The sequence below is a fragment of the Musa acuminata genome, chromosome BXJ1-11, assembly GCF_036884655.1.
Source record: "Musa acuminata AAA Group cultivar baxijiao chromosome BXJ1-11, Cavendish_Baxijiao_AAA, whole genome shotgun sequence".
Classification (NCBI taxonomy): Eukaryota; Viridiplantae; Streptophyta; class Magnoliopsida; order Zingiberales; family Musaceae; genus Musa; species Musa acuminata.
In genome coordinates this window covers 5,613,340-5,628,102 of record NC_088337.1, presented here as the reverse complement: position 1 = coordinate 5,628,102, position 14,763 = coordinate 5,613,340, and the positions used below count along the sequence as shown (strand labels likewise).

At 34.9% G+C, this 14,763-nt stretch overlaps 1 protein-coding gene across 1 annotated transcript; it reads left to right on the top strand.

The window, feature by feature from the left end:
- Nucleotides 1-774: 774 nt before the first annotated feature.
- On the top strand, nt 775-14,169 carry LOC135597019 (uncharacterized). Its single transcript, XM_065089402.1, has 11 exons — nt 775-1,168; nt 3,157-3,225; nt 4,359-4,451; nt 4,660-4,781; nt 6,587-6,782; nt 7,415-7,590; nt 10,249-10,378; nt 11,898-12,058; nt 12,352-12,443; nt 12,681-12,774; nt 13,718-14,169. The coding sequence occupies exons 1-11, from the start codon at nt 875-877 to the stop codon at nt 13,761-13,763; spliced, it is 1,473 nt and encodes a 490-aa protein (XP_064945474.1). The 5' UTR covers nt 775-874; the 3' UTR covers nt 13,764-14,169.
- Nucleotides 14,170-14,763: the final 594 nt, after the last annotated feature.

Below are 14,763 nucleotides of genomic sequence, written 5' to 3'. Positions count from 1 at the left end.
AAATTTTCGTACCAATAATAAAAAGAGTGGTTAGCTTTAGTTAGATCCGTAAAGTTTATGCATTTATGTTCAATATAATAAGGCGGTTAGATACATGTTATCCCTTTAATTAGTTATTTTTAATATATTTAGTTTTTATATTTTAAAAAATTATATTGAGATTTCTATACTTATAAAAATAAAAATATTTAATCATGTTTCTCTTTATATCATCAACTTTATTGATGAAAATATCATGAAGTTTACCATCGAGTACGTATGGTATTTTCGTTAGCAAAATTGATATTATAAAAAAATAAGATTAAATATTTTGCTTTCGTAAATATAGAGATTTCAATATAACTTTTAAATATATAAAAATCGAGATAATAAAGATAACTAATTATAGGAATAATATATAATTAGTTTATGATAGAAGCCATGTCTAAAATGATATTACAAGATTTCTTATACTCTGAGAGATTTTTTATGGAGTCGATGAACTAGATATGATCCGAGCCAACAAGAATATTTTTGAGATCTAAAAATATTATAGAGACCATCCTAGTGTATAACCAGTTCACAAGAAGTAAGTACTAATAATCATGAATACCAATATATTATTTTTTTGAAAAAATAATATATCTAAATACCTTTTTATTATCTTTAATAAATATTTAAATATCTAATTAATTTGAGGAGCAAATATATAAATCACTACTTTTGAGGATATATATGTAATTTTGAAGAGAATAAAATAAATAAACACGAGTTTTGGAAATGTGGAAACTAATCTCGCCTCTTCTCTCTTTTTGGTCCATACAACCAAAGTAGCCTTCGACCCCTTTCGCTCCTCCATGGCCTTCATATACTGGTAACAGACGCCAAAAATCCAATGGCGCTCTCCCTCTCCTCCATCTCCGTCGTCGTCCCCCCCTCCAAACCCTCCTCCTGCTCTTTCCGTAGCCGCGGCCTTGACCTCTCCCGGCGCGCCCACCTCCGCTCCGCCGCCTTCTCCGTCGACCCCTCTCTTGCCCTCCGCCAGCGCAGGAAGGCCCGTCGGCGGGGGCGCGGCGATGGCTTCACGAGCTTCGTCAGCGCGTCCGCAGACTACTATTCCACTCTCGGAGTGCCCAAGTCGGCCAGCGCCAAGGAGATCAAGGCCGCTTATAGGAGATTGGCTCGACAGGTACTTATTTGTTGTTATTGATTTTAGTTTATTTTTTTATTGTTTCTTTTTATTAATGGATTGGAATGTTAGGCTTTTTAATAGTTGCGTGAAACATTTGGAAAAGAACCGTTATTACTTTGTTACAATTCACTTAAGATCATTCCTTGCTGGTGTTGATGCGATTGAAGTTGTTTGAACTATGGGTTGTACCACTAGCAGGCATCATTTGTTCGTCCAAGTGAAGTCGCACTTTGCGAGCAACTTTGCATTTGGCTCAGTTGTCGAATGTGAGGATCTCGAATATTGCTGTTTGCAGTGTTAAAAGTATGCAGTCCAGAACGATGGTGAAATTTTGCTTCTTCCACTTAAAGACAAAGCCTCGGAGGATGGATCTGTATATCATCGCTTTAATGAAAATAATAATAATCTAGAAACATGAGTACAGGGACTTGGATTATGAAATCGTACTAATTGACAAGTTTCAGTATGCTGTCTGCTTTTCCGATCTAAATACTTGGACTCTAAAGGTTTAGATCATAGAATAACTTGCATTCTTAATATTTCTGTCTCACCGTACCGAGGCCACTGATGAATGCTGATAAAAGGTTATTCCAGTTTTAGTTTTGTTTGTTATCTGCACAGAATTGCCTTTTTTCCCTTATAATGGGAATCAATGCTATTATGAGCCATTTGACCATTACTACGATGAAATTTGCTCTTGCAAAGGCTTTGGTCTTTCAGACAATTTCGTGTAGTCTGATTTTATTTATCTAACTAAGACCTTATTGTGGTCATCTAGAGGTCACTTTAAGAAAACTTGTGATGAATATCCTTCGTGTAGATATATAGCAAGTGAATGTGAAAGCTTGAATCCAAACCGTGAATCACATGTATGAGAGACAATGCGTCATTGTGCTTATTCTGATAGTCACAATGACTGATGGTTTGTAGGGCTTCAATCTTAATATCGAACCAATATTTTATTTCATGTTTTTCTGTTTCACCAGGACTGGTACGTACAGGGAGCAGTACTTACCAGTCCAAGGGTGAAAGGAGATGCTGACCACCCCTAACCGGATGGTCTGCATGCGAGTCAGGCGGTAAGCCTACCTGCTGGTCTTTGGAGCTCAAAGAGAAGCATTGGGTCTCTTTTGAGTTGTAAGAGAGGGCTGACAAACCCTCTTCTAACAACTATATTTCCTTACCCTTACTGTTAACTCCTCTTTTCACTCTATAAACCAACTATTATCAACCCCCTTTTGCTTTCATCTATCTCTCTTTCCCTTCCCTCATATCAATCCTCTTCTCAAACCTTCTACCTTCCACTCAAATCTCTTTCATATTCAAGAGTTTACTGAAGGGGAAATTTAATTTCTCAAGGAGAATGTTCTAATCGAAGATCCATCAGCTAATGTCTTCAAAGTTAGGTAAATCCAAACCAAGGATTGCAATACCACACAGTACAGTATGGTACAGGCGGTATTTATCAGGTCAATAACTTACCGAAATGCGGACTAGGGTAAACTGCATGGTATGTCCAGTATAGGGCCTGTATCAACCATGATGGTACAGGCCCTGGACAATTTTTTTTTTGTTTTTTGTTTTATGTTTTTCAGACTTTTTCATTTAAACCTTGCTTAATAAATTTTGTTCACCCCATTTTATGGATTGTAGGATCCAGAAAAAAAAATCCATTTGCTAGTATGTTTCTTTTACTTTTAATTAGTTTCCAAGATCCATGCTATTTTGCAAATCCTTGCTTATCATGAATGTTAAAAGTTGTACTATAATTAAATACTGTTAGTTGCACTTGGCAGATATTACTATATTAGTATGCTTGATACAGTTTTCTACTTAAATTATTTTTTCTGTACCATGGACTGAGCATGATTTTACCTGTAAAGCGTCCAGATGAAGAGCCTTCTATTTTCCGAAAGTAATTGCACTTTTGAATCCTTTGTGTTGCAGCAGCAATAGTTTGCTGACTTTTGTTTTATGTGTTAAAGTATCACCCTGATGTCAATAAGCAACCTGGGGCAACAGAAAAATTCAAGGAGATAAGCACTGCATATGAGGTACTCAGTTGTTTCAGATGATTCAAGTTCTTTGATGTCTCCATTATATTTGTTCCTTTAATTCGAGTTCTTTGACTCTTCAGTTATATTTGTTCATGTTAACTTTGCTTCTTGTATTTGATCTTGAGGATAGTTATGTTATAGAAGTATCATTTTACTTCTTTCTGTGCCATTGACTTGGTTTTGATCATTAAGTTTGGAATTACTATGGATCAGCTAGTGTTCTTCCTTTTTCCTTTTGATCCTTTTGTGACATCAACTTAATTATCTCAACAAGAGAATTATTTGTTTTGTGCTATGGACATGAACCAAACTAGTCTCCAGCAAGCATAGTGGCATTCACTAATTTTAAATTGATGTCCGAATTCTGTTTGCAAATTTTACTAGCCATCATAAAACAGTGGTAATCCTTAAAGATCTACCTGAAACAAGATTTCTTGTGCAAGAGAAGGCTCCTGTTGGAATGTGTGCTTGTTTATTCGGATCCAAAGATTATTAACCATATATGCTGTCGTGGCTTGAGAGACTATGATAACTATCTTTAACATCCATAAGCAGGGTCTGCAGCATGTGACACCTAAATACACTCACTCAAAATGACTGGTATCATATTGCTTGAGCTTTTTAGCATTCCACTAGAACATGAAAATTGGTTTCTAACCAAGACTGCAAGTTGACTTATTCAGTCTTCAGTCATAGGATAGGAAGACTAGTTGTGTCAATCTGAAGCTTTAATCACTGTTTAGCTTCAGATTCAACAGAAGTTTTGAGCCTGGGTTCAGCATGAAACCTGAAAATTGTCTGGCTTTTGGTCTTAATTCTGTCTACTGAATACCACAATTTGTCAGTCTAAAATATGGATTTTAGTTTTAAATTTTGTAGCAATAGAGGTTAAGTGATAAATGTCTATGCAATTAGCTAAACTATATGCCTTTGTGCAACCTTGAATTTTGTGTTTTGATTTTTTTTTTCCAAATTTGATATGGACTATACAATTACTTGTTTTCTCAGTTCTGTTCTTTTTGCCATATCATATATTTTTGTTTTTTCATAATTAATGTTTAATAGTTCAGAACTTCAGATATTATATAGTGGTCTTTCCTAACTATATTGGCTTGTTCTTGCATTTAAAGGTTCTGTCAGATGATAAGAAGAGGGCTTTGTATGACCAATATGGTGAAGCTGGAGTTAAGAGTGGGGTAGGAGGTCCAGCTGGAGCATACACGGTAATCTATCTTGCCTTTTAATTTGTAAGATGTTGCCAACTATACTTTTGTCCTTTCCTTTACACGCTGAAAGTATTCAAGAGTCTTGTTATAGGATTCAATTAGATTTATGGCAAGGCAAAGTTATTAGGTTACATTTAAGGGTTTCCAGAGCTGCAAAATGATATTATTGAAGTATCTACATAATTCTGGTTTTCTTTTTCCGCAGACCAATCCTTTTGACCTCTTCGAGACTTTCTTTGGTGCAAGCATGGGTGGTTTCTCTGGGATGGATCAAACTACATTTAGAACACGTAGATATGGTGCCGCTGTGAAGGGTGAAGATATACGGTAAGTACATTTGAAGAGTTCGTTACAATTATTATTGGTCTAAGACGAGCTATAATTTTAGGTTAAGTGCAAACTGTGATTTTATAGTTCATGTGGACTTTACTTTTGCATACTCTGTAACCTTTCTATTTCCTTATTATAATGAGTTTGAATGAGGCTTTGGCCTATTTTTTGCTTCAAAATAGAGTTAGATGTAGTTATAGAACTCTGTTTATTCTTTAACCTGAGAGATTATGTCTAAACTATAATGATTTTTTATAACCTTTTTTTCTATATATTTCATTGTTAATAACATATTCAACCAGAGAATGTGTTTTACTCTAATTCAGCTTTGACCACTGTTCACTGAAGGACAATTTCATGTTGATTTGGTTATGCTCTCTCTGCATTAAAGTATTTATTCAATTACCCCACTTTTATAATAAATGGCTTGATTTTAAAGATATAAAATTCAGTGCGGTGCCTGCTTTCTTTACATTAATGCCTTTTCTAATAGTTTGTGACGAAAAAAACTATGTTATGACCTAACTAATAGTTGGTAATTTGTTTATTGCTGTCAAGTGGCAGTTGGTTGGCAATTGGAATTGCAATTAGAATTGAAATTGGAATCAGCAGTTTAAATTATGTGAAGTGGAATTGTAATGGCCAATTTTCTTCCTGTGTTTGGTACTTTCAACTTTGAAATGAATATCTCTTTCAGCTTTGGATCCAAGATCCAAATCAGAATTGCGGTATTTTTGCCTTTGAAATTCCTTTTTGGGAATAAATAAATATGGTAGTTTTTGTCATTGGCAGTCTTGTTCATTCCATTAGAATGAGAATTGAATTGAGATCACACTGGTCTATCTTCCCCAGAAGGGAATTTGATTTCCCTAAAAAAGGGGAGTCGATATTTAGTTGCTCCCAGACACTATCAAGAATTGGTACAGATGTCGACTTAGATTTGAGATGTAGAGTTTTTAAAGTGGCTTAGTCATTACACAAATTTATCTCTGTCCATTTAACATGAAAATTGATAAAGGAGGGGCAACCCTAGATTTCTTAGGGAAAAGTCAATGGCTGAATTTAAAGGTTCTTCTAGACATCATCGAAAATTTATTTAATCAGTGTTGCAATATATATAATTCAAGCAAAAATTAACTGTGATACAGGTGTAGTGATAAAGTTATTAATTTTGTATCATGTGTTGATGAGTTTGTAGAAATTGGGAATTTGTTTATTGATGTTATGAAATCTTCGTGAGAGAAAACTTAAATTTTGCGCAAGAAAAGAAAATTGTAGCTGATCACCAACAAAAATGAGGACACTTTGGTCAATTAACTGTTACTCTAATGGTACATAGAACATACTTTTCAGAGCCTACACATATAATGTTTTGCTCCTAGGAGATATTGAAAATTCTTTAGATGTAAAATAGAGCTGGGAGAACTTGCTGTCTGAGAAACTAATTTGCAATTAATAAGTTGCTGTTATGTGTGTGTACTGTGTATATTTATCTTTGCATCCAAATGGTGCACATAGCTCATTCATTCCTAGGAAAGGCAACCTGGCATCCAAGACTGCCAATGTAGGGTATGGGATGCCAATACTCTGATGGACAGCTGGCTATTTTACTGCTAGGTATTTGACCTGCTTTTCAACTGTTAAGCAGCCATGCATATAATTAACTATTTTTAGGACCTGAGGGATACATGCTTCAGTTATGCAATTATCTTTAGGTCTTTTTAAGAAATCTCTTCTTTATGTTTTTTATTTTGTCTCTGTTCAGGAAATCATAGAGTTATTTAACTGAAACAAATTCTCAGGTATGACATAACTTTGGAGTTTCCAGAGGCCATCTTTGGAGGAGAAAGGGAAATTGTCTTGTCACATTTGGAGACATGTGATGCTTGTACTGGTACTGGATCAAAAATTGGCTCCAAGATGCGAATATGTGCAACTTGTGGTGGAAGAGGTCAAGTAATGCGAACTGAGCAAACACCCTTTGGCCTATTCTCTCAGGTTTTTAAGTGCTTTTTTTTAAAATTTTTTGCTTTAATTAGTGTACTGACAAAGGATTAAAGTATCTTTCCTGAAAGCTGCAGTCCATAACTTTTGGAGAAAGCTGGAGCTTTTTGATAACATACATTAGAAAATTTTAAAAATGAAATAGAGAAAGCCTGGAGCTTTTGGTAACATACATTGGAGAAGTTTAGAAATGAAATAAAGAATGCCTGAAGCAACTTAATAGAGCTTCAAAATTTTGTATCCTGGAGAAATATGGATAAGAAATTTAAAATATTTGGAGTGATTTTGAATTTTTATAACATCTGATTTGTACTCTCTGCTGCTTTTGTCTCTTCTATAGTCCATTAAATTTTATATTTGTTTGAATTTTTATTTAATAACTTTGGTACAGCATAGTCTGGACTCCGGTCTAACATATAGGAATACTTTCTTTTGTCTATTCATTTGATAATACAACACATTTTAGGGATCATAAACTGACATCACCTAAAAGGAGTTCTATTCATATACACTACTGCATTTTTCTTGACTCCCAATTATTCCCTAAACCTCACTATCTTTAAGCAACCACTATATAGACTCTATACTGCTACCTTATTCTCAATTTCATATGCTACTTCCTGTAGGTTTCTATATGTCCAACTTGTGGTGGAGAAGGTGAAACTATTTCAGAGTATTGCCGGAAGTGTGCTGGAGAAGGGCGATTACGTGTTAGAAAGGATATTAAAGTAAAAATTCCTCCTGGTGTTAGCAAAGGTAGTACTCTTCGTGTCCGTGGTGAAGGTGATGCAGGACTCAAAGGGTATGGAAATGCATTGCTATTGCTAGTGTTTGTTTCTTTTTTCATTTTTTTTTGAAAGATTTCATGTTTTCTGCCCCAATTTAATTTAACTCTATTTCTTGGAATTTCAAGTTTGATTAAATGTTTTTGTGCTTATACCAAATGAATTAGTTATTAAATGTTAAATCTCTTAAATTACTTGTCATGTGTTTGGGGAATTATAACCAAGGATTTAAATCTTGGCCTGATCTTGATTTTTGTAACTTTCTGACTGGTATGGTACCAATGTACCAGGTGGCAAATCAACCTATACAGTATACAGCTTGGTATTATTGAATAAAACAATAATTACTTGGTGGAACATTAGTTACCAGGTCGTACCTTCTAGTATGATCGAGATTGGGAGCCTTGATTACAGGAACTACCAGATCAGGCTTTCAGAATTAGTTCAATTTAGCACGAAGTATCAACGGATCATTAGGTTCCTGTCCCAATCAAGTTTAAGGGAAAACCAAGGAAGCCTAACTTACACATGTTTTCCTGGGCTCCAATTTTGTGTGTAACCTCAGCTGTCTTGTTCTTTTTAAGCTCAATGAATTCCGGCAAACTTTTTAATAATGCAACTGTCAATTATTTGGCTGCTAGGTTTCCTTCTGATGGCTGTATATCTACAGACTTGACTATATGCTCAACTTAAATTGTCAATGAAATGAACTTGTGAATAATCAAGATCCTTCAGACTCATTTTGGTTTCATTTTTTGGCTATAGGGTATCAATATGATAAAAGCTGGTCGCCGCTCATCTTTGTTAAAAATGAAGTTTAACCAAGCACATTAAGCTTTTCAACTATTAGGTGGCGTCAATTAATCCTATTTTTCAGGCTTGAAACCAAGGTTCGCAATACCGTACCGTACTGGTATTTCGATCTGGGCTCGGTACCGGTACGGTACGGTATACCGAGCGGTACATCCAGGTGTATTGAGTACTGTAGCACTGCTACAGTGCTACAGTACACTCGGACCGGTAACAGTCGGTCCGCGTACCGACAACCTATCGGACCGGTACGTACCGCCCGTACCGGGCAGTACGGCTCGGTACGGCAGACCCTGCTTGAAACAATCTTACTAAAATTTGATCAAGCCTGGGGTCTGTGAATTTGATGGATTTCAGGATCAATAAATACCTAATATGGTGGTCTTTAGATCATTTTGTGGTATAGAACACTGTTTTGCTGAGTTGAGTTAAACAGGCAACCTTGTGCATTAGCCAACATTGCATTTTCTATTCCATTTTTGTGCAGGAAATTCTACTATATTGAGCTTGATGAAGCTTCACTTGGGAAGGATATGCCTTACTTGTATTGACAAATGATTTAGCTTGGACAAAGAGCATTTAACTAGTTGAAGATGCTATATTCAGTGCTATGACATCTTTAATCTCTTCGCCAAACTGACCATATATTTTTTGAACAAGTTATGAATTCCAAACTCCGCGTCTAAGTATTTTCCATGTTGATCTAGAACAATGCAAAATTCGTTTTATTGTTTGTAGGAAATGTTATGATTACTACAATACTTTTCAGGAAAGAAATACTTTTCTGCCTCAGCCAGAAAGGTGTAGTCCATGGTCTTGTAATGCTAGGGTTTTAGCTGAATGTTAGTTCTTGATGTTTGTTAGGTGCATCCACTAATGGTCATTCTATACAACTTCAGTGCCTTAGTACTTGTACAAAAGTTTGTATGTAGATTCAATATGAGATTTTTGATAAATTAAGATGTATGTATTTGATCCTTTTAACATTGCATACATTATCTTTATAGAGGGTCGTGAGGCTCCAACCAATGCGACATATTAGAAAGGTCAATTACACTCTTACCTTGCAACTAGAGAGACTATTTTGATGACATATAATGTCATTTTATTAGATGGCAGATGGAATTGAGTATATGTTTTTTGAAGAATTGCTGCTAGGGTGGCAATTTGTGCAGGTTGGTTTGGGAAATATATCGGGTTAGCCTAGAAGTTTTCAACCCGAACCCAAACCATTTATAATTGGGTTAGAATGACTTAACTAGGTTTGGTATTTAACAATAATCAGAATAATAAAAGCTGAAAAATTAAATATTTAAACTATAAAATGAATTATCATATGATGTTTCATTTTTCGTTTTATGAACCATCAAGGATTGAATACATTCAATACAATATCCTTCATAAATCTATTGCACAGACTGAAATTTCAAATAGTAGAGAAGTTAATCTAACTAAAACTATTGAAGAGGATTGAACTTAGATCATGTTACTTACCATAATCTTCTTTTCTTGTCCAATGTAAATGAAACATGTGACCTAGGAAGGTTACCTTTAAGTTCATGTAGGATGGTATTTATTGTACTTTCTTGACCTTGCTAACCTACCGGGTCCTGGAGGCAAACCCAAGCCTGATTCATTTAATGTCAGGTTGAGATTGGATTCAGATTAATTGATCTGAATAACAAATTTCCTCATTCAAACTTGGTACATTTCTAGCGGATTTGGCCGGTAGGTGCGTGTTAGTCAGGCATTGCCGCCCCTAATTTTCACTGCATTGAAGTTAAACACATGGCATTAAAACTCTTGAGTTGTTTTTGACTGAGTTTATGTATTGACTAACATTTTCTACTTTCATTCTCTATAAGGGGGCCGCCTGGTGATCTGTATGTCTGCCTTGACATAAAAGAGATACCTGAGATACAAAGAGATGGCATCAATTTATGCTCAACTGTTACAATAAATTACATTGAAGCTATCTTGGGGACTACTGTTAAGGTGATCCCTGAACTTTTTTTAAACATTTATTAATTGTTTTTCTCATGGATAAATCTGAGTTTAACATGTGTTAGCCTGACATAGATGCTTATTGTCAAATGAACCACCTTGGTGAGAAAGAGGTAATGAGAAAGGCCAAAGCATACAGATCAGTCCCTGTCATGTCACTAAAAAAAAAATACATAATACAATTGGAAAGTGTATTGTCCATTTCATGTGGTCATTTAACTAGACAAAACAAGACCTGAATGTCACAAAAACAACATAGTTCAATACTTAAGTGCTTGTTGGTTCTTACGATTAAAATCTAGACATGAATGGCACTTCTTCACAAGTTGAAGTATACCTGTTACTTGTGCCTGGGGTTCCGAAGTTGGCTAGTTTTGAAATATCGTCTCAAATGGTATCGGTGAAAGTTCATATTGAAGAATTTGTTCCAAGTGCATAATTTTCATAACAATTTTCATAAGGCCCATGACCACTTTTTGCGAGAATTTAGAGTGGGTTTCTTTATTTATTTCTAAATCAGGGATGAAAACTATATAGAAGACCTAGTTCCATTTGTAGAAGAGATAATGAAAGAAAGTATACTGGAAAGCATAGGAAAACAAGAATTAAGAAAATATTTATGGATATTGATCCTTTAGTGGAAGAAACTGGAAACAAGAATGGAGGTATAAAATATAAATAAAAACCATGAATAATCGTAATACAGTTTTGCTCAGTGTGCTATGCAGGCGTTATATTGTGGTATGAGTGTGATGTGGACGATATCCACTTGATCTTCTGGATCTTGAATCTTGATGATATGTGGTGACCTCTACAACATAACAAGAGGAAAAAAAACTCATAATACATCATCAGTGCTTGGTCATGGGTGTCGGTGTTGAGGAATCTGTTTTCACAATTTTGTCTCAACTCTTTGATGAGTCTTTAAAGCTTGTGCATGTTGAACCTGATCCTCATAGTTCTCTGTTAGAACATTGGACTTACATGGATCCAAGGAAGAAAAAAAAAGTTGGCTTCTGAAATATTGGGAATACAGTGTGCTCTTCCTCCAGCTTTTATCATAGTTTGTACTAGCCAAGGTCTAAAAGCTTGGTCTGAAATCAGTTTCAACACCTTGGACTGAATACAAGTACCTGTATACTTACCTATATTGTTTAGTATAATAATGGTGATGAACTGATGATGATGATGATGATGCTTAGTCAGTGCTATAACTACTGATGGTATGTACTAGTCCAATCGATATTTGAGACCTTGCTAGGAGTAGCTTACAATATGCCACCATTTTGGCTATCTTTGAGCTAAAATCTCATTGTTACACAAGAGTGACCATTTGTGTCATTACTGCCTCATGGTTCATTTTTTTTCAGTTACTTGATTATCATTCTTTTTCATATTTAGGAGTAGATTGTTTCTTTTTCTTTAGTAAGTGGTTTTCCTCCTTTCTTGACTTTCCTATTTTATGTTATAATTGTATGCCTTTTTTCTTACAAAAGCTTGCATTGGGCAGGTAAAGACAGTTGATGGGATTAATGAACTTCAAATACCTCCTGGCACTCAACCTGGTGATGTGGTTGTTCTAGCAAAGAAAGGTGTGCCTAAGTTAAACAAGCCATCTATACGTGGTGACCATTTATTTACCATCAAGGTTACTATACCAAATCGTATCAGGTAGTGCTTTTCTGCTATAATCTTAGTTTTTTTATCCATCTTTTTGAATGAAGGGGTATGAAACGTAGTCAAAATTTCAAATTATTTTGCTATATTGTAGGTATATCTTCAATAAACTTTTCCTCTCTTTCGACTTGACCCTTGGTTCTTTTTTCAGTATTTTTCCTAAATTATGTTTTTTTGCTGTTTTTGGATGTGCAATTATGCTTGTTCCATATTGGATAATTTTACTATTCCAACCCTCATCTGAACCTGACAGTTACTAATATGTACATTTCATGTATGCTCTGTAGTGGAAAGGAGCGGGAGTTGCTCGAGGAACTTGCATCTTTGAGTAGAGATTCTGTCAGCCGTGCGAGTCCTCGTACTAGTACAAAAGCACAGGGTAAGATGAGAGTGGTTTGTAACTATATATTTTGTTGTGTGATAAAAGTAATTGAGATAAGGTAAATAGGCATGAGCGTACAGAATTATTGCCAAGTGCAAGCTACACTTGATACTTTTATCTCCTCTGTTTTTGTGAGTAAGTTCACCTAATTGCATATGGCTACATCTACTATACGCGCAACATGACCCTAATGGTTATTCAAATAAAGGCTAAGCCTGATATACTTGTTTGCAGTTAATAGAGCAGAAAGTCAAAAGAGTCTGGAAGCAGAGGAATCAGAAAAACCTAGTCAGAATGACTTTTGGCAGTCACTAAAGGATTTCGCCGGGTATGTTTTAATCTAAATAGTATCTATCATGGTCTCTCTGGTGGTTAGCAATGCCCTTTGTCTATATAATCATATATCCACATCTGGCGTTTACCTGTGTAATGGTAGTTAATTCTTAGTGTCATATACCTTATTTACTCATAATATGGGAATAAGTATTAAGTTTGTCATCTCATAATGATGCCATTGTTAGTCTTTCACAATCTAGATTCCTAGTTAGGTCTAACTTGTGCCTTGTATTGTATTAGTTTACACCAGGTCAGGTAGTTCTTTCTTCTTCTTTTGTTGTGCAGGATTAGAAATTTACCAAAGAAGAAAATTCTCCACAAGTCTCCTTATATTACTTGGGTATTAGATCAACGTGAAGTTTGCAAATAAATAGCTATACAATGATCATAACGGATATTGTAATTGGTGATTACAAGATGAGAAGTTTGTGCTTTTTATAGGCCACTAACCTGGTTTCTTCTTCTCAGTCTCGTCCCTGTTAGTTTTTCCTCAATTGTTCTCATTCAAAACCTGTTATGAACTCTTCCATGGGCTTATAATCTTCAAGTATGATCGATATAAGCTTTGCTATTGGCTTATAATTTTCAGTTTTGATGGATATGATTTCATGAAACACAAAGTAGAAACATTGTTACCGAACTAATGATATATCCTCCTGTTAACACATTTGTTTGTAAAATAAGAAAAGATACTACAAAAGATACCACAGGGACCCCTAAATTTGCCTGACATGAGAATAAGTTTATGCTTAAAGCTATCATAAATTGTAAATGCTACAGAAGCTGGTGACAACATTGGTTTGTATTTGCTTTTGCATCTATTTCTACATCCAGCAATTTTAGTTGAAAAAAAAGAATATTTGGAGTTAATATTTCATGAACAAGTAATCTTTTTGAGGAATTCTCATAGTGCGTAAAATCTAAAATTCTTGCAGGTCAGTGGCTAACGGGGCACTAAAATGGCTAAAAGACAACCTTTAGGCCAAAAGACCATTCTTTAACCAAGATGATACCATCTGCGACCTCTTTTTAGCACCATCCAGTTTCTCTCCTGTCTCTCGCTGACACCATTCCTAGTTATCACTTCCATCCCTGCTTAGTATCTCAGACACTGGATGCTGATCTCGATCATGATATCAAGTAAATTATGGATAAACAGCTCTCTCGTATGGAATTCTTTTTCTGCTATTTTCTTTTTTTTTAATCTTGTTTCTGTATACTTAGGCAACTGTAATATTGAGAAAAGCAGTTCATTGCAAATACTTTTTTCTATCTGTGATGGATACCATGTTAGGACAATTTCAAAAGGTAATGAGCGATTCTTTTATTCCCTCAGTTTCTCATGTTGTTTGTTGAATATTTATCATAATAAAGTGGCATTTAAATATCCAGAGGTGTAATTTCGTTTTTCTCCTAGATCGTGATATACAATTAGGTTGCTTGCCAATTGTTGTTTCATAAGAAAGCTCCTGTTTTTGTACCTTTTATTATGCGTTATTATGCTTTTGCAGATATTAAACTGAGTTTAAATACAGACATATGACCAAAATTTTCACAGAAATTTGTTATCGGGCATTATTCTTGTTGTCAAACTATCATGTAACAGGGCAGTTGAGCCAAGAGTGAACATGGAAATGAAAACTATGGGCATTACCAAGGAATTTTGACTAAAACATTTTCTAAGTCCTGCTCAATATAGAAGAATTCAAGGCACAATTTGAGATATAGATTCTTTTTCTCCACATGAGTTTGCTAAAATGCTAAATTTGTATTAAGTGATAGATTTCCTTTCAGGGTTAAAAATCCACTTATTTTAGGATGATCCGACAAGCGAATTGAAATGGTTCTGATGATTGATTCAATTATCAATTGGATGATTTGAAATACTGGAAAACCATCATATTTGAATAACGTCAAATCTTTGAACCCAAGATAAATGAGTTTGATATATTCCTATTAAATTAATTTTTTTTAAGCATTC